Source organism: Gracilinanus agilis, chromosome 3, assembly GCF_016433145.1.
Source record: "Gracilinanus agilis isolate LMUSP501 chromosome 3, AgileGrace, whole genome shotgun sequence".
Taxonomy (NCBI): domain Eukaryota; kingdom Metazoa; phylum Chordata; class Mammalia; order Didelphimorphia; family Didelphidae; genus Gracilinanus; species Gracilinanus agilis.
In genome coordinates, this window is record NC_058132.1 from 369,763,862 (window position 1) to 369,789,622 (window position 25,761).

Here is a 25,761-nt window from a genome sequence, read left to right on the forward strand (position 1 = left end):
ATTGGGCCTGAAATCAGGATGGCATAGTTCAAATCCAGCCTTAGATACTTTATACAACTGTGTAAGCCTGGTTAACCTATTTGCCTCAGTTTCCTCATCTGTGAAACATTGATAATAATAGCACCCATCTCCTAGAATTGTGATGATTAAATGACATATTTGTAAAGTACCTGGAATACAGTAGGCACTTAATAAATGCTTATTCCTTTTCTTCCTTTATTTCTTCCTTCTTTCCTGTCACTTCCCCTGCAACACTGTTATTTTTTACTCTATAGCAGTGGTTCCCAAACTTTTTTGGCCTACCGCACCCTTTCCAGAAAAAATATTACTTAGCCCCCTGGAAATTAATTTTTTTTTAAGTTTTAATAGCAATTAATAGGAAAGATAAATGCACCTGTGGCCATCACCACACCCCTGCATCGTTGCAGCACCCACCAGGGGGTGATAGCACCCACTTTGGGAATCACTGCTCTATAGGTTTCTTCATTGCATTTCCTTTCTTATATTTTATTAATCCTTGATTAAATATAGTGTTATTTGTATTCAAATGACATTAGTGTCCATTATATAGAGAGCATCCCCCAAATCAACTGGAGAAAAATTTCTATTCTTCATACTCAACTAATTTTGAATTTTGAATTCTCATAATTCTTCTTACTGATTATATATTTAAACTGTTTCCTTAATTTCTAAAGTGCAATTTACCTTTGATAGTTGCTTAATTTTAAAATACAACATTGTATTTTCACATTAGTTTCTATTATGTTTCTAACCATTCTATACATATATGCTTGTTAGTGTATTTTGTTTTATATTGTATATTTTTGTAAAGAAACGAAAGATTCTCTAAATTGACACCATGGTAAGGGAGATGGAGTAGATGATCTATAAGGTCCAGCTGTGATTTTGTGTGTACATAAAACAATTTTTAATAAGAATTTAATCAATGACATTAAAATTAAGCTTTATCTAGAGATTATACATGTTTGTAAGCCAATTAAACAATTCAAATAGGTCAGTGTTCTCATTGTAATGAATAGCTCCTCTAACAATGCAGATTGCAACCTATTCATGCCTGCCCAACTTGTCCTTGTCCTCTCTTGAGTTCACTATAGGATGTCCATCCAAGGTGCTAGAGGCCTTCTTTATTTTCTCCTAACACTCTTAAGATGCCACTGGGGTACTGGGACTCCACCGCTCATGGCTCTCCATATGAGCATACTATTTTACTGCTGTTCTTCGAAGTTCCTCATTATATGTTGCATTCAGCTCTCACCCCCACCATGCACATGGCCATTGCCCTTTGTGATAATCTTGTTTATAATCCGTGGGTAATTGAACATGTGAATCTCTGCTGTTACATACTTCAGGGAATCTTGAATGACTTTAATATATGAATGGCAAACACCTAAGATTGGAAGAATACCTTTAAGGCAATGTTTTGCATTTTATAATAAACTTTTTTAAAGAATTAACAATCATAAGAGCTAACATTTATATAGTGCTTATTATGTGGCAGGTACTGTGCAAGTGCTTTTAAATGATCTCATTTGACTCTCAACAATCCTGGCAGGTAGGTGCTATTTTATAGATCAGGAATCTGAGGCAAACAGAAGTTAAGTGACTTGCTCACAGCCACACAACTAGTTTGTGCCTGAAGTTGGATTTGAATTCAAGTGTTCTTGTTCCAGGCTGGGTGCTTTAACCACTGCACCACCAGCTGCCCCAGTAATCATAGGATTACAGAAACCATCTAGATGAGGACATTGACACGTAAGGAGATTAAGTGACATGCCCAAAGTCACATGCATGGTCAGTGGCAACATAGTGGCATCTTACATTGTCTGTATCATCCAGTTAACTACATTTGTGATTTTAAAAAATTTTCAATCTAATGTGGGAAATAAAAAATAAAATAAAACCCTTACCTTCTGGCTTAGAATCAATACTGTGTATTCTAAGGCAAAAGAGCAGTAAGGGCTAGATAATGGGAGTTAAGTGACTTGCCCAGGGTCACACAGCTAGGAAGTGTCTAATGCCAAATTTGAACCTCAGACCTGTCTGTAGGCCTGGCTCTCATTGGGGAAATGGTTTCCAAAAGTCTTGATCCTTACCAAAATCCTTATCTATGTAGATGATTTTTATAAACATTTATGTACATGGGAAAATGGGCATATGGTTTAATACAGTGATGGGCAAACTTTTTAAAGAGGTCAGTCTGTTTCTAAGGCAACTCTTTTGAAGTTTCATTGTATTGTATCCTACTCATTGTATTCACCAGATTAGGAATAATGTAATGAGGCCAGAGAGAACATTTCAGGGGGCTGCATCTGGCCCACTGGCTGTAGTTTGCCCATCACTGGTTTAATAGTTCCAGATGTTTTCAGTCACCTTTTTTGAGTGTAAGTTCAAGATTGTTCCAATACTTTTTATAGCTTCTCTTCCTTTGGATGCCTTGTGAATAGGTTCTTCAGTACCCTCAGAATTATATCTCCTCCAGCATAGATCTGTCCTATATGCGCATGGTCTAATCCTTTCCTGACTTCCCCCCCCACCCCCTCTTTAGTGCCAGTTCTGCCTCTGCAAACACACCCCAGGATTGTGGTGCTAATCTTAAGGGTTTTGTTTCCTGTCTTTGATGGTGAAAATACTTCTTATGAAAATCTTCATTATCCTTCCATTTTTATCCTTATTCTTGGAATAAGTGACTTTACTTAGTAACTTCCATCTCTGTTCACTTGAGAAATAAGCAAAATGTTTGCTGACTAAGGTGCCTTTTTAAGGCTCTTTTCCTATTTTCATTAGAGCAGTTGGTTTAAATCAGTTAAATTTCTGTTTATGGTAATTATATAACCATAGAGATTTAATTTCTACCACGTTTCCCTTTTTTTTCCCCACAAATAATAACTTGTTTAAGTAGTTCAGGACTGATTTTCAATTGATGATCATATTTTCTCATTTTTATTTTTTCTAGATATATATTCTGATATTTACTTTAACAGGTCAATAGTCTGAATATGCAGACAGCTAATTCAGGGATGATTTCCCACATCAATAATGAGTCTTTTCCTTTCTTAAAATATAAATAATTTTTTCAGATGTTATTTGGTATTCTCCACATCTAAAACTTTTTTGATTAAAGTATTCATTAAGCAATGAGTGAGGCTTCTATGTAGTCAACAACAGAGCACCCAGCCTCGAGTCACAGAGACCCAAGTTCAAATCCAGACTTAGACAGTTTCTAGTTGTATATTCCTGGGCTAGTCAATAGATAATGATCTCAGTCTGTGTCCTCTCTTATTCTTCTTGAACCATGCTTTCTGACATATTTTTCACCCTTCCTACCTAATCCCACATTTGCATTGAAGTTCATTGAGTGTCAAGGTGTATGTTTTCATTTATGGAGTCTTATCAAATTCTTATAAAATTCTCTAACTCATTGTCCTCTGATACCAGTGTTGTTAAAATACACTGTCTCATGGTGGTCTTCTTGAAAATACTTGCCAGGAACACTCTAATCAGAGATAACCAGATGTCCTATGAAATGTGTTTCTCACTGCATATGTTTCTTACTTTGGGTATATGATAAACTTGTATTGCCAGCTCTTTTTTTTGTCTCTCAAGGAATAACTGTGATCCATCCTTCCAGTTAACTACAGATTCCTTTTCTTCTTCTGGTATTACATATGTTTATAACATCAGGATTGCTGTGAGTAAGTTCTTAAATGAATGGACAATCTCACAATATCAATAGCTAAGTTAAAGTTTTTGGACATTTCCCTGGGAGTGAAATCAAGAAGAGTTAAAAAGGAGGAGAGGGTCTGCAACCCATGAAACTAGTTCAACTGACCAATTTCCAACTATTATAATAGTCCAGCTGATGAAGACCTGAACCGTGGTGATAGCAGAGTCAGTGGCCAGAAAAATTTTGAAAGATGGTCTGAAGGCAATACAAATGAGGCCAGGATTTCTTGGGTCATTAGCTTTGATAAATGTAGGAGGATGCCGATACTCTCAATAGTAATTAGAAAATTGAGAATAGAGTAGAGTTTATGGAAAATATAATGTTCTAGACATGTTGAATGTGAGATGTCTACAGAACATTCAGTTCAAGATGTCCAAAAGGCGGTTGGTAATACTAGATAGGAGCTCAAGAGAGAGACGTAGACTAGTTATACAGGTCTGGGAACCATCTGCATAGAGATGATAATTGAATCCATGGGAGCCAATGAGATCACCAAGCAAGAGAGTATGTAAAGAAAAGGTGGCTGAGGCTAAGCCTTGGAACATATATGGTTAGTGGGCATACAAAACTATATGCAGAGTAAATATAGGTGGAACAAATACAAAATAAATGCTAGCCAATTAGCAAGGAAGGACACTAGCAGTAGAAAGGATCAGGAAAGGCTTCATATAAGCTGATGCTTGAGATGTATCTGGAAGAGAAGGATTCAGTGAGGAAGAGATGTGAGGTAGTGAGTTCTAGGAAGAAGGGGGGTGGCCAGCATAATAAATAAAGATGAGAAATGGAGGACTATATGTGAGAAACAAAGAGATGGCCAGTTTATCTAACCCACAGAGTGTGGCAAAGGAGTAATGTATAATGAAAAGATACATTGGAGCCTGGTTATTAAGGGCTTTCAAAGCCAAACATAGGAGTTTGTATTTGAACCTAGAGGCAACAGGGAGCCACTGGATTTTGAGGAAGGACTTTACATGGTCATGATCTGTGCTTAAGGAAAATCACTTCGACAGCAATATGGAGGACGAATATAGGTAGAGACTTGAGGTGGTGAAAACAACCAGTAAAATATTGTAATAGTTGAGGTGAGAAGCACTGAGGATGTGAATGAAAGTAGTGGCTATGTGAATGGTGTCAGATATGAAGGATGTTGTAAAGTAAGAAATGGTTAGATTTGGCAACAGATTGGATATGTGGGGTGAAAGAGAATGAGGAATCAAAGAATTCACAACTGAGGTTGTGAACGTGGGATACCCAGAAAAATGGTGGTGAAAGAAATAGAGAAATGTGATTGTGGAGAAGATAATAAGTTACATTTTGGGCATGTTGCATTTGAGATATCTCTGCAACATCTGGTTCAAGATATCTAAAATGTTGTTGGTGATGGGAGACTCAAGTTCCAAAAAAGATTGGATAAATAGACCTGGGAATGATCTACCTAAACATGAGTAATTGAACTCATGAGAATTGATGAGGTCACCAAAAAAGGGTAATAGAAAAGAGACAGGGGTCCAGGATAGAGCCTCAGGGAACTCCTGAAGTTAGGAGGCAAGATATATTTGATGAGCCAATAGTGGACATTTTTTAGGAGAAGTGGTCAGAGATAAAGGAGAACCTGGACATAGTAATTTCTCAAAAATCTAGAGATGAGAAGGTATTCAGAAGGACAGGGTGGGGTGGTTAGCAATGTCAAATGTAGTAGATAGGTTAAGAAGGATAAGAACTAAGAAAGAATTTCAGCTTTCACAATTAAGACATCATTGGTAACTTGGAAGAGAAGAGTTTCAGTTCAGTGAGGTGAGAAGCCAGATTGCAAAGAGTTAGAGTTAATGAAAGAAGTAGAGATAACTAGGGTAGATGCTTTTTCTGGGTTTGACTGAGAAAGGGAAAAGAAACATCCTTCCATCTTCAGGGGGATGATAGGATCTAGAGAAGGTTTTTTTTAAGGTTGGGGGAAACTTGAGCATGTTTTTGAAGGCAATAAGGGAAATAACTAGTAAAGAAAGAAAGTTGATCATGGGTGGAGGTAATAGTAGGGGAGGGGTGCAGTCTTCAGAAGAAGTAGGGAGAGATTGAGATCAAAGACCAATGAGAAGGATTTAACCTTGGCAAAGAGGACTACCTCATTGTTTGAGACCATGCTTGCAGGGTGATTTCTAGTTTTGAGACAGAAGATATAAGCCATGTTAACATAGTTCTCAATTTTCTCAGTAAAATAGGAGACAAGATTCTCTGCTCAATGAACAAAAATAGCTTACAGAAATTGATTTAAAGGCCCAGGTCACATTGATAAGATAGAAATAACTTTTATCATCTGATATGAAATGTTTTTTCAGTCGTTTTTTCATTTTAACAAATAGATGGGTTTTTGTTTGCTTTTTTTACTTAAGCCATTTAATGGTTTAACAGATGCTATAATATCATGGGAATCTAGTAAGTTCCTGAAGCCAGGAACTCTTTCACTTTTGCCTTTTTATTCCCAGAATAACATAGTGCCTGACACTTAGAACTTAATAAATGCTTGTTGACTGATTGATCTCAGAACTTCTTGAAAAACTTCAACAAATGGAGGTAGCCAGAATTGTTGAAACAAAAACCAACAAGAAAGAAATCCATCCACTGGTTCTTATGGTACCTGATACCAATTAGATTTGAGGCATTCCTCTCTTTCTCCTTATTCATCAGCAGAGCCACCTGACAGGTATGCCTCTACATTTCCATAGCAATGCTGCATGCCTATAATCCCTGCCTCCTGGGGGATCACTGGAAATAGAGTTCTGGGGTGCAGCAGACTAAAATAATTGGGTGTCCACACTAAGTCTGACACCAATATGGGGGTGTCACTGTGGGATGGTATCAGATTGCCTAAGAAGGGACAAACCAGCCTAGGTCACAAATGGAGTGGGGTCAAAGCTTCTGTGGTACAATGGAGCCATCAGTGGCCACTATACTTTTGTAAGTTAGGGAGACCCAGACACTGAACTAAACTGAAACTAAACTTTCACAGCTGTTGCATGGGTAATCTAGTAAGAAAGCTGAATACTGGTGATAAGAGCTAACACATTGTGATAGCGGATTTGTATTTTGGGGAAATGATCATATGTTTTTGTTTGTCCTTATTTCCAGTGTAATTTGCTTTTAACTAGTTTTTCATATTTAAAATTTTCCCAGTATTGACTATATATAGGCAGTTCCTGAGTGGCAGATCCTCAGCACAGAAATGGCATGTGTGTTTAAAAAAAAAAATCTGCCTTTCCAGGGGCTTTTCTTGGGGTTATCTTTAGATCTACTGCTCTGACTGAAGTGCCTGGGACAGCAGGATATGGACCTATATCCCCACCAGAACCATTGCTTCCCCAGCCTCTATAGCTCTTATTCCATACATATATTATCCGCGCCTTTGACCTGACAGATGAAATCTCAGACTCCCGATACTAGAATAACCATGTAATGAACCCCTCAGTCCAATAGTTACTATGAAAAATATTGCTGAGTGCCCTTTGGTCCTACTGCCAAGATTTTACAAAGAAGCAAAAAGAGAGCAGCCCTTCTTCCTAGGGCAAGAGGACATGCATTACTATCCTCACTTAAAATTTGGGATTGTATTCTCCCATTGAAACAGTTTAATAAATAGGTTAATTATTCAGTGACATTTAGGATTATTATGTTTTTTGTTGGAAAGTGCACACTGACTTCTTAACAATTGATGCACAATGTTGTAATCAACTTAATGGTGATGATAAACTGAACCCATTATTTAAACTAAACTCTTATCTTTTCCTCCAAACTCTCTCCCCTTCCATACTTCCCTACCGTCAAGAGTGACAGCATATCCTCCAGGCACCAAGGCTCACAACCTAAGTATCTCCATAACTCACCCTCTCATTTTCCACTTCCTTATCCAATCTGTTGCCAAAGCTTGTTGATTTAACCTTCATAACATCTCTCACATATGCCCTCATCCCTCTCTTCATAGTGCTACACTTTGGTGCAGGTTCTCTTCACTTTACACCTAGATTATTGCTATAGCCTTTTGTTTGGACGCTTTGCATCAGTTCTCTCCCCTCTCCAGTCCATTCTCCATTCAGTTCTCAAAAGGGATCTACCTAAAGTATAAATCTTACCATGTCAGCCCCTACTCCCTATCACTTCCAGTATCAAATATAAAATCCTTTGCTTCATGTTCAAAGACCTTCATAACCTGCCTCCCCATCCCCTACCTTTCTAGTCTTAGACATTACACTTTCTCCATGGACCCTATGATGCAAGAATACTAGCCTTCTTGCTGGGCTGTCTCCTTATTCTGAGCTTTTTCTCTGGCTGTTGTCCATGCCTAGAATTCTCTCCCCTATCTCTACCTCCTGGCATCACTGGCATATGTTAAGGCCCAGCTAGAGACCCACCTTCTACAAGCTCTTCCCATTCCCTCTTAATACTAGTGTCTTCTCTCTGTTGATTTCTCCAGTTTATTCTGTATGTATATCTTATTCGTATTTAGTTGTTTTTATGTAATTTCCCCTAATAGATTTAGCTCCTTGAGAGCAGGGACTGTCTTTTGTCTTTCTTTGTAACCTAGCTTTTAGCACAGTGCCTGGCACATAGTGAGTGCTTAATGAATCCTCATTGACTTGACTTGAATAATGGGAGTCACAAATTGTTCTCTCTCACTTGTAATTTTAAATTAACAGTAGATATGCATTTAACATTTTCATTCTCATTTCTCTTTAGGTATTTTAAAGCAAGTAAAAGATTATATTAAAGAGTGTAGCAAATGTCAGGAAAAACTGGATCGAGCCCGTCCAATATCAGATACTTCTGAAATGTTAGAAGAATTGGGATTAGAACTAGAATCTACTGAAGAGAGTAATGAAACAGATGATGACCAAAGCAATCCTGCATCTGTTCCAAATGCAGTGCCCAAAACTGTGAAAAAGAAGCCAATATCCAAACATGAACTTGTATTCGTAAGTGACATTTTACTACTACTTTAAAATGTGTGACTATAATGATGTAATAAAGAATTTGGTCTTAGTGAATTTTATTTTTCAAAAACCACTAAGAAGCTTTGGCTAATGGCATTAATAATTACATGATTAAGCAGATTTGGGGCCCCAAAGTACATTTGTCCATTTACTATTACTAAATAGTTGCACATTGGATTTGTAAGTTAAAGGTGTTCTGTAATGTTCCTTAGGCTTTCCTAAATATTCCAATTCTTACCTTCAGAATATAGGTAGTAAATCAATGGCCTTGTGCCTTTTGTTTGTAGTGGGGGACAGGGGAGGAAAGAGAAAAGAAAAAAGTAGCTATTTAACAATGTTTTTTGTGTCTATTTAAAGATGTTCAGGAATTTGATACAAAGGATGAGATAGTTTTGGCTTTAGGCAGTATTAGTTATTTGACTCTACTTAATTGTTATAAGCTTTTTGTGGGTTTTTTTCTTCTTTTTTCTAGTTTTGGGGGGTGGGAGGCTGGTACAGGCAAGGAAAGGTGGGAGCAAGAACAAATAAATGTTTGATAATTGAAAAAAACATTTAAAAATAAAAACTGAAAAACATTTTAAAAGATGTTCATACCAGCTTGTTGATGACAGTTCCTTCAGAAATGAATAGTGATTTGTTTTATATTTAAAGTACAGACAGCAGCATAATACAACTTTTGGTCTTAAATCTCTTTTTGATAGGTTGACACTAAAGGTGTTGTGAAACAGTCTTCACCCAAACATTGTCGAGCAGTCTTAAAACAGCTGAATCAGCAGAGACTTAACAATCAGTTCTGTGATGTTACTTTGTTAATTGAGGGAGAAGAATACAGAGCTCATAAATCTGTTTTGTCAGCTAATAGCGAGTATTTCCGAGACCTTTTTATAGAAAAGGGAGCTGTTTCCAGTCATGAAGCTGTGGTGGATCTGTCAGGTAAAATGTTTAATCTTTTTTTGTTGTTTTTTTTTTCTAGTATAAACTTTGGGAGAAGTATATGGAGTCACTGAGAGCTTCTGCTATAGTTAAGCAGGGTCAGGGAGCAAACTGAACTGCATTTGTTTAGACCAGTGATGAGCAAACTATGAAATGTTCTATCCAGCCTGCAGCATTATTCCTAATCTGACAAATACAATGAGTAGGATACAATACAATGAAACTTGGAAAGAGTTGCCTTAGAACAGACTGACAGATGAGCATTTCCTTTCCTTTAGCCCCCTCTTTAAAAAGTTTGCCCATCACTGGTTTAGGCCTTATTTTAAGTATGATATACAGGACAGAGCTTGGAAAAAAGTATCTTTTTTTCCCCCTTCCTACCACTTGAGGTAAGGTATCCATGGGGATGATGACTGATAAGTCTCTGATATTTGTCATAGGACTTTACATACCATGGAGTAAAGTGTAACTATCCTTGATGTGTTTGTATGCATCGTTATGTTGTAGCACAACCGTTTAGAGAAGTATCTGTGTATTTTGTTTTTGAAACCTTAATTTAGAAAATATAGAGTCATGTTAATGATCAAATTCAGTAAACTTTCAATCAAATATAATCTTGGTTCTATGTCCATTGCCTTAAATGGATCATTGGAAATTTTGCTCTGCCTTGACTAGGATTTAGTGTCTTTGACTTTTCAAGTGAATCTTGGGGAAGTGAAGCATTTTAGATAGAGTAATAAAAGATATGCATAAAATTGTAATATTTTTAATTGACCACTAAAGGACTTGTGACAATAAGTGATATTTTATAACATTGTGTATGTGTGTATGTGTGTGTATAATTGTACATTCATTGCTAACTGGTTGTTCCTATACTTCTAGAGGAGCAGAAAGAGACAAGGTAGCACAAATGTTGTGTAAGGTGGGGAAAAGGGGAGTTTTGTTGGGTAAATATGAAAAGTTTTGGTCTCCAAGGAATTGAATAAATATCAATTCCTAAAGAAGAAACCTCAAGTCAAAATGACTTTTATAGTAGTTTATTTACAAATGAGAAGAGGAAGAGAAAGTAAGAAAATCAGAGAGAGGATAGGGTAGGATAATTAATCTAACAGACTGAGTAATTTGCTCCAGCCCCTGGTTCAACCCAGGCAGGTTCAATTAGTCCTCAATTGGAAAAGGCCAAGTGCCGAGGGCTGGGGATTAATGAAGCAAAAGCTTCAGAGAAATCCAGAAAGATTTAGTCTTTACACTCACCACTTGTAGTTGTAAGGGAGAGATTTAAGAACCGTCTCACCAAGGTCGCAGTTCCAACAAACAACATCTCCAACTCAACCTCCAGCTCCAGGAAATGAACAAGAAGTGCTTCATAGGAAGTTGTCACTCCCTTTTAAAGACGCTTCTTTTGTATCACTTCCTGTGCCTTCCTTCTAGTTTATGTGTCCAATCACAACAGATGCTTTGCTTAGGACTGCCCAGGGGGCAGATAGTCAATTCTGATTCACCACCCACTCTTTTTTTTTTTTTAATTTAAACATTTATTAATATTCATTTTTAACATGGTTACATGATTCATGCTCCTACTTTCCCCTTTGCTCCCCTCACTCCCCCCACCCATGGCCAACGCACATTTCCACTGGTTTTGTCATGTGTCCTTGATCAAGACCTATTTCCAAATTGTTGATAGTTGCATTGGTGTGGTAGTTTCGAGTCTACATCCCCAATCATGTCCACCCCGACCCATGTGTTCAAGCAGTTGTTTTTCTTCTGTGTTTCCACTCCTGTAGTTCTTCCTCTGAATGTGGGTAGTGTTCTTTACCATAAATCTCTCAGAACTGTCCTGTGTCATTGCATTGCTGCTGGTACAGAAGTCCATTGCATTCGATTTTACCATAGTTTATCAGTCTCTGTATACAATGTTCTTCTGGCTCTGCTCCTTTCACTCTGCATCAGTTCCTGGAGGTCTTTCCAGTTCACTTGGAACTCCTCCAGTTTATTATTCCTTTTAGCACAGTAGTATTCCATCACCAGCATATACCATAATTTGTTTAGCCATTCCCCAATTGAAGGGCATACCCTGCTTTTCCAGTCTTTTGCCACCACAAAAAGCACAGCTATAAATATTTTTGTACAAGTCTGTTTATCTATGATCTCTTTGGGGTACAAACCCAACAATAGTATGGCTGGATCAAAGGGCAGGCATTTTTTTATAGCCCTTTGAGCATGATTCCAAATTGCCAGCCAGAATGGTTGGATCAGTTCACAACTCCACCAACAATGCATCAATGTCCCAGTTTTGCCACATCCCCTCCAACATTCATTATTCTCCCTTTCTTTCATTTTAGCCAATCTGCTAGGTGTGAGGTGATACCTCAGAGTTGTTTTGATTTGCATTTGATTTCTTTACCTGAAAATTGCCTATTCATGTCTCTTGCCCATTTTTCAATTGGGGAATGGCTTGATTTTTTATACAATTGATTTAACTCCTTGTATATTTGAGTAATTAGACCCCTGTCAGAGTTTTTCGTTATAAAGATTTTTTCCCAATTTGTTGTTTCCCTTCTGATTTTGACTACGTTGTTTTTGTTTGTACAAAAGCTTTTTAGTTTAATATAATCAAAACCATTTAATTTACATTTTGTAATTTTCTCTAACTCTTGCTTGGTTTTAAAGTCTTTCCTTTCCCAGAGATCTGACAAGTGTACTATTCTGTGTTCACTTAACTTATTTATAGTTTCCCTCTTTATATTCAAGTCATTCACCCATTCTGAATTTATCTTGGTGTAGGGTGTGAGATGTTGATCAAAACCTAATCTCTCCCATATTGTTTTCCAAATTTCCCAGCAGTTTTTGTCAAATAGTGGATTCATGTCCCAAAAGTTGGTCTCTTTGGGTTTATCATACACTGTCTTGCTGATGTCATTTACCCCTCATTACCCACTCTTGCATACATGGGTTACAGACTTCCCTACTTGAGAATTAAGTTGGTGATTAGATAAAAAAATGGGCAGGGTAGATTTAATCTCATTATCACAGTTGGTGCATATTTTTATTCTCTTAATATTCTATACTGTGACATTCTTTTTCCCCTGACTTTTTGACTGAATAGAGGAGGAAAATTTTTTAAACCCTCACCTTCTGCCTTAGAATCAATACTGTGTATTGGTTTAAGGCAGAAGAGTGGTAAGGGCTAAGCAATGGAGGTTAAATGACTTGCCCAGGGTCACACTGCTAGGAAGTATCTGAGGCCAGATTTGAACCTAGGACCTCCCATTTCTAGGCCTGGCTCTCTATCCACTGAGCCACCCAGCTGCCTCTAGAGGAGGAGAATCTTAAACTAGATAGACTAGACAGAACCCACCATCAGAAGGTAGTGTGTTTTTAAATACACAACCCTTTGAGTTAATTTTCCTGCCTTTTTTACACCTTCAGGAAAGAAGAGAAGCGTGTACAAAAGCTTAAAGAAAGTGAAAGATCAGTGAGCAGTGAAAATATTTGCTATAAATATCCATGAAATACTATAAAATAGCACTCTAATGAACCAGCAAAACACATTCATTTAATAATCTGAGTATAACTTTTCATGGTGAAAGCAGTCAATGATATTAACATTTCTGAATTAAGAACAATTCTTGTCCACATAATTTGTTCTCAAAGAAGTAATTGGAAGAGTGCAGAAGTATTAATATTGTCAGATGCTTTTGACTTTTTAAATTCTTTGATCCCAGGGATAGCTCTCTTCATGAGAAACAGTGAGAAATATATTTGGAAATAAAGGTGGTTTTCAAAAGGAAAGCTATCAATAAAATTATTTTTAAGAGAATATAGTAGAAGAAAATGGGCAGTTATTTTGTATTCCATTTCCTCAGTGTTCATGATTAGAGCACTGACAGGATTGTTTAAGGATAGAAGAAATTATTATGTTTGACTTTTTATAGATTCTGGTCCACGAATTTATTTTTTAGTGATGATGATGGGAGAGCATTATATCAATATTTATACCAGCTCAAAATGCATAGATCTTTGTTTTTTTGTGTGTGATTTTTCCTTTTATAATCTACTACTTTTCCTCTTTGTTTTGTACAGGATTTTGTAAGTCAAGTTTCCTTCCCTTGCTGGAGTTTGCTTATACCTCGGTGCTAAGTTTTGATTTTTGTAGCATGGCAGATGTTGCCATCTTGGCCCGCCATCTTTTCATGTCTGAAGTCTTAGAAATCTGTGAAAGTGTACATAAACTAATGGAAGAAAAGCAGATTACTGTATACAAAAAAGTTGAAGTACAAACAGTTGAATCTACTCAAAATCTACCAGAGCAGAATGAAGGTACAGCACAAACTGTGGACAACATTGAAGAAGTTGTACCCCCAGAACTTGAAACCAGTGCATTTGTGGCCCCAGTAAATGGAGAATTTCCAGGTAATGGACAGGAAGGTGAGACTACACCACAAGTAGAACCTCAGGTTTGTTCAGAGTCTCAGTCTGTTTTAGTACAAACAAAAAATACAACTCACTCCCAATCTACAGTTAAGAATGAAACAGTGACAAACAGCGACATGATAATTCTTGAAATAGAAACTTCAGAAACCAAAAAAGATGACAAAGTTTCCAGTGCCCTTTCCACGCCTTCTGTAGTAGAAGATGGGAACACGAGTACTCCAGCGGACAAAGAGATGGAAAATGATGAGGACAACAAATCATTTGAAGAAACCTGTGCTGAAGACATCACAGAAGAGCATAAGCAAAAACGTAGCCGACAAACTCAAGTTCAGGGAAGCCCTGTTATACAACCAGAAAAGGCAGCCCTTAGCCCTGATGACACTTACAAAAGCAGGCTCCGTCAGCGCTCGGTCAGTGAAGGTGGATATATACGACTACACAAAGGAATAGAGAAAAAGCTTCAGAATAGGAAAGCCAATCCTAAGTCTGCAGTTCAGCAGGTATGATGATTGATGTGTGCATACACTTCTCATTTTGACCTAATGATGAAATTAATTTGTTCAGAAAAATTATGCTTATAGAAAAGATATAACTGACTTGGGGGTGGGTGGGGTAGGAATGAACTTCTAATAGTTATTCTAGGAGTTCCAAATAATATTAACAAAATGGTCTTTATTAAACTAGGACATCAGAATTAACATTCTTTCATTAAAGTATGTTTCCTATCTTGCAATTAGGTTGCCTTAAAATTAGTTCAAAGGGGGAAAAAAATGAAGCAGCCCAAAAGAGAGACCAATGAGAACACAGAAGAAGAAACAGTACATAGATGTAGTGAATGCGGAATGGATTTTCAGCGGCGCTATGCACTTATCATGCACACATTGAAACATGAAAGAACTAAAGATTACAAATGCCCGGTAAGTTCTGTTATTAAATAATGCCTCTAAATATATGATGGCTTGAATCTGATGGATTGATTTGTTTATTTTGGTTTTTTATCAAAAAGGTAGTTCTTCAGTATCAATGGTTACAGAAAGGTCAAGGAAAATGTGGATTAAGAAAAGGCCATTGGGTTTGGCAACTCAGAGGTCATTAGTGACTTTGGAGAGAGTAGTTTGGGTAAAGTTCTGAAATTGAAAGCTGGATTATAAGGGGTTAAGAGACTGAGAAGAAACTGGAAGGCCTCGGGAGACCTTTTCCAAGTCTTTTCAAGGATTTTAGTCCCAAAGGGCAAAAGAAATATAGGATGATAGTAGCAGGGATGAAAGAATCACATGAGAGTTTTTTGAAAATGAAGGAGACATAGGCATGTTTGTAGGCAGTAGGAAAGGAGCCAGTAGACATAGAGAGATTGAAAATAAATAATAAAGTCGAGAAGAGAGAGGAGGCAGTCTGTCAGAGGAGAAGAGATGAAACTAAATCACTCATGCAGGTAGAGGGGTTAGCCTTGGTAAAGAATAAGGCTTCCTCTTGAGATGGTTTGAAGGAGAGAATGGCAGAAGGCATCTGAGTGATAGGAAAATGACCAAAAAAAAAAAAATCCCAAAGTCAAATAGAAAAATATATTGGCTCTTTTCATTGTTTCTTTTTTTGTTATGAACTTAATACCAAATAAAATTAACATTTCAACATACAAAGTAGAATAGAAAAAGAAGATTGTAAATGAAATTGAGAATCTCTTATTTCATACAGTTTTGCTTTTCCTTTTATCATAAATTCCAAATGTAACTTTTGAGGGGAGAGTTCTTAAAATTTATATTAAGTATTTTTTTAGTCATCTTTTTTGGTTTCTGAAGAAGTTTTGTGGGTTTTTTTTAATTAATGCATCTCTATGTGAAAAATATAATCTATGTCAGAGATCATTTAGAACAAGTGACTTCTTTTTTTATGTGTGTATGAACTATCTTGTTCCCAGTTAGTTTATAACACTTTCAGGGTCTAGAACCAAGTCTTTGTCTTATGTCTAGGAGTCTTCCAGAGTTCTGTAGCAAGAAGAGGCTCAATGTTCAATGAGGGAGAATTTGATGAAATTTTCTTCTATTTGTTTGGGTTAAAGTTAAGTATTTATAAATTACCAAGTTGTTGTTTTTCTTTTCAGTTGTGTAAAAAAGAATTTCAGTATAGTGCTTCTTTACGAGCACACCTCATTCGACATACCCGAAAAAGTGATGTGCCTACTTCCTCTACTACTGAAGAAGAATCAGGAACATCAACTGAAAAGGGTAGAACCAAGAGAGAGTTTATATGTTCTATATGTGGAAGGACATTGCCCAAATTATATTCTCTCAGAATACACATGTTGAAGCACACAGGTGTCAAGCCACACGCGTGCCAGGTAAGTGTGTACATGTATGTGTTGTGTGTGCATGTATGTGTTATGTGTACTGTATGTGTTGTGTGTGAATAGGTATGCATTAAACTCAGAAGGAAAAATCTCAACTCGTTATTGGGGCAGAATAACTGTGAATCTCTTTCATGTGAAATGTTGTAGAGAGGTCTGCCATTTTTGCTATTTGGAATTGCGATAAAACTAATCGAATATAACCATCAATGTGAATACCATCACAGCTAAATTAAAGGACATATTCTATTAACAATGAATAATAAACCCTGAGGATGTACTTTGTAAGTGGATTTATTTGGGCATGAGTAGGAAAAGAGTGGTTATGTTTAAACAAAATGTATCAAAATTTTTAAAGATATAGATTTTTATCAAAGCCTCCCTGAACAGATTGTTTTTCTCTGCCATATACATTCATGGGTTCCCAGGCTGTCATTCTTACGGGTCTTTTAAAACATTTGGATTCTCTAAAATCCAAAGAGTATTTCTTGGGGTATCTCTGGTTAAAGTAGGACCTTATATATTCCTAGTGTACTTTTATGTTCACCTTTCACCTGGGAAGCTAGACTGACAGGAACATTTAACAACGTAACTGATTTCTAGTCATTGAAATGCCTTTTACTTGATTTTGAGTTAGATGGGCTGATGGGACATTTCTGGTCTATACCACAGGATACTAACCATAGACAAATTGCTTCACTGCCTTCAGAGTCAGTTTCTTCATGTAAAATGGGGCCAATACATAAATTATCTGTTTCACAGCATGAGCTATTGTCACAACAGTTAGTAAATACTGTAAGGATACCTCTATAGTCTCTTCATGAGCAGTGTGTTTTGGGTAAAGTATATATAGTTCTGCAGATGGAACAGTCAGTTCTTACAGACTGGCCTTAAAGTAGTCAAGTCCTCTTAGTGGCTTATGAATAGTCTCTTGACAGTGCTTGTTCTCCTTTTGCCTTTTTTTATTAATAACTTTTAACAAAAAATTTTTCATAGGTCTGTGGAAAAGCTTTCATTTACAAGCATGGCTTAAAATTACACCTGGCTCTCCATGAAGCACAGAAACAGTTCCAGTGTGAACTCTGCGTTAAGTCTTTTGTCACCAAGCGTAGTCTTCAGGAACACATGAGCATTCATACAGGTACTGAGATCAACTATACTGATATATACACATGCATGTATGTGGCTATATATTTTTTGTTCTGGAAAAGGAATTGATTCTGAAAAAGTTTTCTGAAACATTGTAAGTTCTTTTATATTGGGACAGTAAAAATGGATTGGTTTGTTTGGTTTAGGGAACATCCATATTATTTCCATTATTAAAAAAGAACTGCTAACAATATATTACTTGAATAATACAACTTGATATTCGGTTATAACTTTAGTACCTTAAGGAAATTAGGCTGTGTTTAAAAGAAATCAGGCTGTAAGCAGATATGGATTCAATAACTAACCTAATGTTTCTGAGTATGAACTTTTTAACGTAAAAGAAGTTTTGTAAGCCCTAGCATGATAATGGTTTGTAGCGATCCCTCACCTATCACAGGAGTTATGTTCCAGATACCCCTGTGATAGGTGAAAATCCACAAAGTAGCGGAGTTATATTTTATCATTTATATCTATTTTTAAGGGTTTATAAACCCTTCCCACTCCCCTATAATCCTTTTCTACACTCTTATTACCTTTCCCACATTCTTATAAACACTGAGCCAATCAGAGCCCAGGATACAGACCACAGTGCTGTGGTTGGTCACCTTTCATTCCCATCTGCAAACTTGCGCAAGTGGTAGTGGAATACTGCATTTCCATTGTGTACAGTATGGTATTCATCTGCAAAACTCTGTGATACAGAATTAGATATATTTTTTAAAAACCTACAATACAGTGAAGCCATGATAAGTGAACTGGGCTGTAGCAAGGGACAACTATTAATTGAGAAAATTTTATATTTTTATATATATCTCAGTGGATTGAGAACCAGGCCTAGAGACAGGAGGTCCTAGGTTCAAATCTGGCCTCAGACACTTCCTAGCTGTGTGACACTGGGCAAGTCACTTAACCCCAATTGCCCACCCTTACCACTCTTCTGCTTTAGAGTATTGATTCCAAGATGGAAGGTAACAGTTTTAAAAAAAAGAAAATATATACTGACAAAAAGTTGCTATGAATTCAGTAGTACTTAAAATTATTTTATTAATCAGATTACAGAAATTTAAATAATATATAATTGCAAAATCTGTCATTTTGTCAACAAAATACACACACACACACATATTTGCTTCTTTATTATGTGATATACTAATGGGAATTCCTTACTATAACTTCATAGTCTGCAAGTTGGAGGTAAAGCATTGATAATACTTTTTTTTTTAACCCTTAACCTTATGTCTTACAATCAATACTGTGTATTGGTTCCAACACAGAAGAGTGGTATGGGCTAGGCAATGAGAGTTAAGTGACTTGCCCAGGGTCACACAGCTAGGAAGTGTTTGAAGCCAGGTTTGAACCCAGGACCTCCTAGTCCTGACTTTCAATCCACTGAACTACCTAGATACCCCTATTGATAATACATTTTTACATTAACTATACAGTATTTTTTTGTTATCCACACATACCATTTTAAACAATGCACTTTGAAATAAAAGGGTGGCGGCAGCATTAGTGAAAAGTTTTATAGGAATGTCTTTCTTTTTAAAAACTATAATTTGTAACTTGTTTTAAAACTCAATTTATAGTTGTCCTCCTATAAACAATACAGACCCAATTCCTTAGATACTAACTTTTACTGGTAAAAAGTGACTATTTAAATTTTAACAACTTTATCACATTCATAAAGTAGCTACTAAAAATAAAGATTTGTTAGTGTTATTAAAATTGACATATAGTTTTAAAACACTTTTAAATAGTGAAGTTTAGGGTTTTAGGTAACTTTTTTTTTTTTTTTGGTTCCTAAATTCAGAATATATAAGACTTCTAGAAAAAATACTATTGGTAAAGAACCTGAATTTCAAACTTGACAGGTTTTATATTTTAACAGGAGAGTCAAAATACCTTTGCTCAATCTGTGGAAAGTCTTTTCATAGGGGCTCTGGACTCAGCAAACACCTAAAGAAACATCAGCCAAAGCCTGAGGTTCGAGGTTATCGGTGTACTCAGTAAGTGTTTAGAATATAAAACATTCAATTAGTTTCAACACAGTATGTTCTGTTGGGTTATTTGATCAAAATTTAAACGTAAAATTCCTTTGTTTGAATTTATCACCTTTTGATGGTGTTTCCATAAGCTTTTTATTAAGTTTATAAAAACTTGTCTTGCACTGTATAGTTACAGTATAATGAGTTTGGACCCAGAGGAAAAATGAGATAATACACTTCCATCAATCATTTAATTGCAGAGTATGGGAACTATCGCTATAAAGTGTCACATGTACTGTTAGACATGATTAATATGTTAGTTGATTTTGCTGAACTGCTTTTTTCCTTTTCTTTGTAAATCTTTGTTACAAAGGATGGCATGTAGGGTAAGGAAGGCAGACCTATCAAAAACCAAATGTGATATAAAAACAAAAGACATCAATAAAAAATAAAAACTTGTTTTAAATAAGAATATGATTCAGTTTGGTGATCAAATGTCCTTATTACAGATGTGAAAAAAGTTTCTTTGAAGCTCGAGATCTCCGCCAGCACATGAACAAACATCTTGGTGTGAAGCCATTCCAGTGCCAGTTTTGTGAAAAGTGCTATAGTTGGAAGAAAGATTGGTATTCCCATGTAAAGTCTCATTCTGTTACAGAGCCTTATAGGTGAGTGAGCTTGGGAAAGTCCTGATCCAAATTAAGATATGAAATAGTACTTCCAGGTTTGATTCTTAGGGCTTTTCTTATCTATTGGGTAAAATAATGTATCATATTTTAGGTGCAATGTATGTGGAAAGGAGTTCTATGAAAAGGCCTTATATAGAAGACATGTAAAGAAAGCTACTCATGGGAAGAAAGGAAGAGCAAAACAAAATCTGGAACGTGTGTGTGAGCAGTGTGGAAGAAAATTCACTCAGCTGCGGGAATATAGAAGACACATGAACAACCATGAAGGTGGGTTGTATATGCCTAAATGTGTTAAGGTGGAGGGGATGCCATTTTGGAACTGATTTTCTCCTCATTTTCTACCTTTCTATTATTATTACTTATGTACCCACTGGCTCCATCCCTTTCCTATTGGAAATGACTAATGCCATGACCCTAGAACTTACCTGTTGGTTAAAGGGATTTTCTTAGTTTCTTCTTTGCCTAGCTTAAAAGGGGAGAGTAGGGTTTCTCAGTGGATCAGAGAACTGACAGGTTCAGTGAGCAGTGAGCCAGAGCTGAAGATTTTGTTACCAAAGAGACCAGGACACTGAGGGGAGGAAGTAGGAACTGCTTTCTGGCAGGAAGCTGGTAAAACAGGAGTTGGTCAGTGAGGAGATAAAGGAAGCAACCTCTGAGGGAAGGGGCTTTTTGCCTCTAGCATCTCTAATCTCTCCCTCTATCTAGCTTAAGAGGGGAGAGAGCAGGGTTTCTCACTGTACAATTTGAACATCTTTGTTACAAATAGAATCCTATTCAAATAAATTTGATAAAAGCATAAGCATCTCAGTATATAATGAAACTCATTTAGCTAAATTTTGTTAAAATGGAAGACAATATTCCCCACTAAACAGAGGAAGAAAGTACACATGTGATAATGTGACTTCAGAAAATGGTAATTCAATGTGCCCTCAGTATCTCCAGGTAATAATAAATTGTAAGGAGAGAACTTATCCATGAAAGATGTAATTCCATATCAAGAACAGTGGTATCCCAAGGGGAATTCACTTCCTCCTTGTATCTGTAGCTTCTTTCATAAGTGAATGCAGTATCCATAGAAGTTTAGGGAACAGAATTAAGTTCAAAGCACAGTAACTTCCAAAATGTGATATTTCAAATGCTGTTGTATGGTTTGGAGATTTGATTGGAAGATGATACTTTTATTTTCTTCAGATAGATGGATAGGGGAAAGGGTGAGTAGAGAAGACTTTTGAGATCTAAAAAGCCATTAACTACCTAAATCTTCCTATACCACAGGAAAGTTCCATTGATAAATTCAGGTACATCTTAGAGGCTTAGGCAGTTTGACTAACCCTAGAATTCCTTTACCTACAGGTCTAGGGAAAGGTTTCACATCTGGAAATTTCAGAGCCTCCTAGTAAGCAGGTTATGGAAAAGTCTAGCTTATATTTTTCTCTATGTTGCCTCCCATCCTTTGGTCCCTATATATGAAATATTTGAGAGGTAACTGTTCTTCTTGGCCTAACTACCTATTTGTGAAGTTTCCTCTGTTGATTATTCACCGAGTTTATATAATTTGTTCTTACTTATCAAGAGCTCTGTTGTTGGCTTAGAAAGTAATAAAAAGTACTTAAATTAAAATTCTGAGGTGCCACCTTATACTTAGCAAATTAATCTGATGTGACAAAAAAAGAAAATTATGGATCCCATGAGAGATTAGGAAAAATAGGTACATTGATAGGTTGGTGCTGTTCTAAACTGTTCCAGCCATTGTAGAGAACAATTTAGAACTATGCCCAAAGGGCTATAAAACTGTGCTTATAATAGCAATACCACTATTAGATCTGTTTCCCAGAGAAATCAAAGGAAAAAGAAAAGGACCTACATGTACAAAAAATATTAAAAGCAGGACTTTTTGTAGTAGCAAAAAAATTAGAAATTGCCCATCAATTGGGGAATGGCTAAACAAATTGTGGTGTATGGTTGTGATCAAATGTTATAAGAAATGATGAAGGAGATGGTTTCAGAAAAAACCTGGGAATACTTGTATGAACTGATACCATTTTAAGACAAAAGGTAAGGATCATTAAAAAAATAAAAGAATCAATCCTAAGTATTGGTTCCAAGGTAGAAGAAGGTAACAGCTAGGCAATTCAGGTCAAATGACTTGCCCAGGGTCACGTAGCTAGGAAGTGTCTGAGGCTAGATTTGAACCCTGCCCTCCTTTTCCTACCCCCTTCTTCCCCCATACATATCTTCAGGTCTGATCTTCTGTCCTCTGAGTCACCTAGCTACTACTTTTCATCTTTTTCTTGAACCAACCTTCACAGAGTCAATAGAGGAACCAAGGCATTAAGAAGGTTGTGGTTTCTTACAGTGAGAATAACATGAGGGGACAGCTGGGTAGCTCAGTGGATTGAGAGCCAGGCCTAGAGATGGGAGGTCCTAGGTTCAAATCTGGCCTCAGACACTTCCCAGCTGTGTGACCCTGGGCAAGTCACTTAACCCCCCATTGCCTAGCCCTTACTGCTCTTCTGCTTTGGAACCAATACACAATATTGATCCAAGATGGAAGGTAAGGGTTAAAAAAAAAAAAGAATATCATGGTCACTGTGCAGTGTTTGATATCTTTTAAAATATTGATATAAAATATAAGCAAAAATCTAGGTAATTTCCCTCAGTTTATAGTTTTACTACTATACACAGCATTTTCCTCAGTCTTCAGGCATAAAAGACTTTTACTATACTTGTTTATAACAAGTACCACTGTGATGGGGGACGGGGACGGGAGTGGGGTGGGAGTTAAAAAGACAAAATATATAGGAGTTTATACTCTATTAGGAATAGACAGTTCGTACACAGAGTAAATTCAGAGCAGATTAAAGGAGGAAAGAGAACTCAGCACTGGGGAAGTGCTTATCAGGAAGCCTCAGATTTCGTTTGAGCAGGAAGGGGCACATAGGCTGGGCCTTGCAGGACCCTGAGGGTTCTAAGAGGTGAAGGTGAATGGAAAATGAATCTTAAAAGCAGGAAACAGCATGTGCAAAGGCATGGAGATGGGAGATAGAATGCTGACTTGTAGGATCAACTAACTAGTTTACCACTTTGGCTAAAACAGTTCATTAAAGTGGGGTGGAGGAGCAACATGAAATAAATCTGAAAAAGTAAGTTGTACCCACATTGTATAGAGCTTTAAATGACACCGGCTGAGGTGTTTGTGTTTTATCCTAAAAAGAGTAGGGAGCCATTGATGATTTTTGAGCAGGAAATGGCAGGCTATGAGGGGCTAAAAAAGAGTAATAAATGAATGGAAAGAATGTAACATATTTGAAGCAGTACGTGGAGGTAGAATCAATAAGGGTTGGTAACTGATTGGATCAGGGGCAGTGAGGGAGGAGCAGGAGGTAGGATCGAAGTAAAAACTCCAGAATTGCAAACCTGGAAAAGAATGATGGTGCCATCAACTGAAAAAGCCAAAGGAAAAGGATATAAAGAGGTAATCGATGACTTGTTTTGGTCATTCTGAGTCTGAGGTGCTGATGAGCTATCTAGTTAGTGCTAATCTAGGAGTCATCTTTACAGAGAGAAATAACAAAACTAATGACTTGACAAAAAATGTACTAAGAGAAATTGAAAATTGTAAACAAAAGTAATCAGAATAAAAGTGTTACTATTAATACCTGCACATTTTATGTTGTATAGTCAAAGTTACCATATGCAAAAAATACAAAAAAAGATCACCTTAAAATCTAACTAAATTGCATATTCTAGGATTACAAGTATTATAATTTTAAAATGTTTACACACAGTAGTTGAGAAAAACTGTTTATTCAACCATTTGGTTTATAAAAAAACATATTCCAGAATTGACTAAATGATTAAAAACCTTTAACTCTTACATGTAAGAAGTATTCTATTTTCCCTTTCTATTTCTTCCACTCCTAATTGGGTTCAGCAATTCTTTGCTATTCAGCAATATTTTTCTCCAGATCCTTGATGGAACTGCTTGTGTCATCAGTTGGGTTAATTATGTAGGTTTACTTGGTCTGAAATTTGCCCTGCTAGAGAAGTATCGGGACCACAGTTCAGGGTCCTGCACAGTTTTGGTGTTTGTCTCCACTACAGAGCTATCCCCTAACGTTAACAGCTTCCCAATTTGCCTCCGACACCACAATTATTCTCTTAATCTTGAAGAAACTCTTGTGGGGACTTTCTTCCTCAGGCATAGAACACTATTAATATTAAAAATGATCCATCTCCATATACTCGCATGCCTTTTTAAAATTATGTTATGTGTAAGATATAGATTGAAGAGAGAAATCACACATGTTTTCTCCCCAAAACATGGAATATAATCTTTATTGTTCTAATATTTTCAGTCTATCAGCTACTGTAAAGCAAGTTATGTTCCAAAATCTTAAAATATTGGCGTGTTAAGTAAACATTAAAATTAAAATAATTTCCTGCTATCATATTATTTTTTTTCTTCCTATAGGAGTTAAGCCATTTGAATGCTTAACGTGTGGGGTTGCTTGGGCTGATGCACGTTCCTTGAAACGCCATGTAAGAACACACACAGGTGAACGGCCCTATGTCTGTCCTGTATGCAATGAAGCTTATATCGATGCTCGGACACTCCGGAAACACATGACCAAATTCCACAGGGATTATGTGCCTTGTAAGATTATGCTGGAGAAAGATACCCTTCAGTTCCATAACCAGGGAACTCAAGTGGAGCATGCCTTCAGCATTTTAACCTCAGGCATGCAAGAACAAGAAAGCAGTGGTCCTCAAGAAATTGAGACTGTTGTAGTGACCGGAGAAACCATTGAAGCTATTGAAGCTGTTGCAGCTACCGAGGAGTGTGCATCGGTGTCAACTCTTTCTGACCAAAGTATTATGCAAGTAGTTAATTATGTATTGGCACAACAGCAAGGACAGAAGATATCTGAAGTAACAGAAGCTATTGAAACAGTGGAAGTTGAAGTGGCGCATGTTTCAGAACCAGAGTGAGTGCAGTAATGGAGCTAAAAGAAACTTTGGTGATGATGACCCTTCCTGTGCCATAAACTTGCACATATTTACAATATATGACTTATAGCTCACAGAGTCCCTATTTCAAGGTTTTGCTGCTTGATGACACACTATCTGCATTGCTAAACCATCTGTCCAGCTTACACAGGTTCTGTCAGAAACTTCTCTCTGTCTCTCTGTCTCTGTCTCTGTCTCTCTCTCTCTCTCTCTCTCTCTCTCTCTCTCTTCCTTTTTTCTTTCTTTCTCTTTCTCTCTTTGTCCCAGTAAAAATATCCAGTTTTTAGTCATCTAGTATAGAGAAATTTGAAACAAATCTTTCTATTAATTGTTTATCATGGTATAATTTTAATGGATTAATTTTTATAAAAGACTGTACTTAGAACTGTACAGTTGCAGTCCTGTTTTCACTTTATTTTGATGTATATTTGGAGCTTAAAAGGATATTTCTCCACTAAGCTGTCTGTCCTTTTATCATCAAAAATATAGAGGCAAA

The 25,761-nt window shown here is 36.7% G+C and overlaps 1 protein-coding gene across 1 annotated transcript in view; it reads left to right on the top strand.

Moving 5' to 3' along the window:
- ZBTB11 (zinc finger and BTB domain containing 11) overlaps nt 1–25,396 on the top strand; it is a 30,407-nt gene extending 5,011 nt beyond the window's left edge. The window contains exons 2-11 of the mRNA XM_044666803.1: nt 8,471–8,706; nt 9,426–9,657; nt 13,741–14,591; nt 14,829–15,008; nt 16,190–16,426; nt 17,429–17,573; nt 19,470–19,587; nt 20,076–20,234; nt 20,347–20,522; nt 24,730–25,396. Coding sequence (XP_044522738.1) covers nt 8,471–8,706; nt 9,426–9,657; nt 13,741–14,591; nt 14,829–15,008; nt 16,190–16,426; nt 17,429–17,573; nt 19,470–19,587; nt 20,076–20,234; nt 20,347–20,522; nt 24,730–25,247 — 2,852 coding nt within the window. The 3' untranslated portion in view covers nt 25,248–25,396. The remainder of the gene's footprint in view (nt 1–8,470; nt 8,707–9,425; nt 9,658–13,740; nt 14,592–14,828; nt 15,009–16,189; nt 16,427–17,428; nt 17,574–19,469; nt 19,588–20,075; nt 20,235–20,346; nt 20,523–24,729) is intronic.
- The last annotated feature ends 365 nt before the right edge of the window (nt 25,397–25,761 follow it).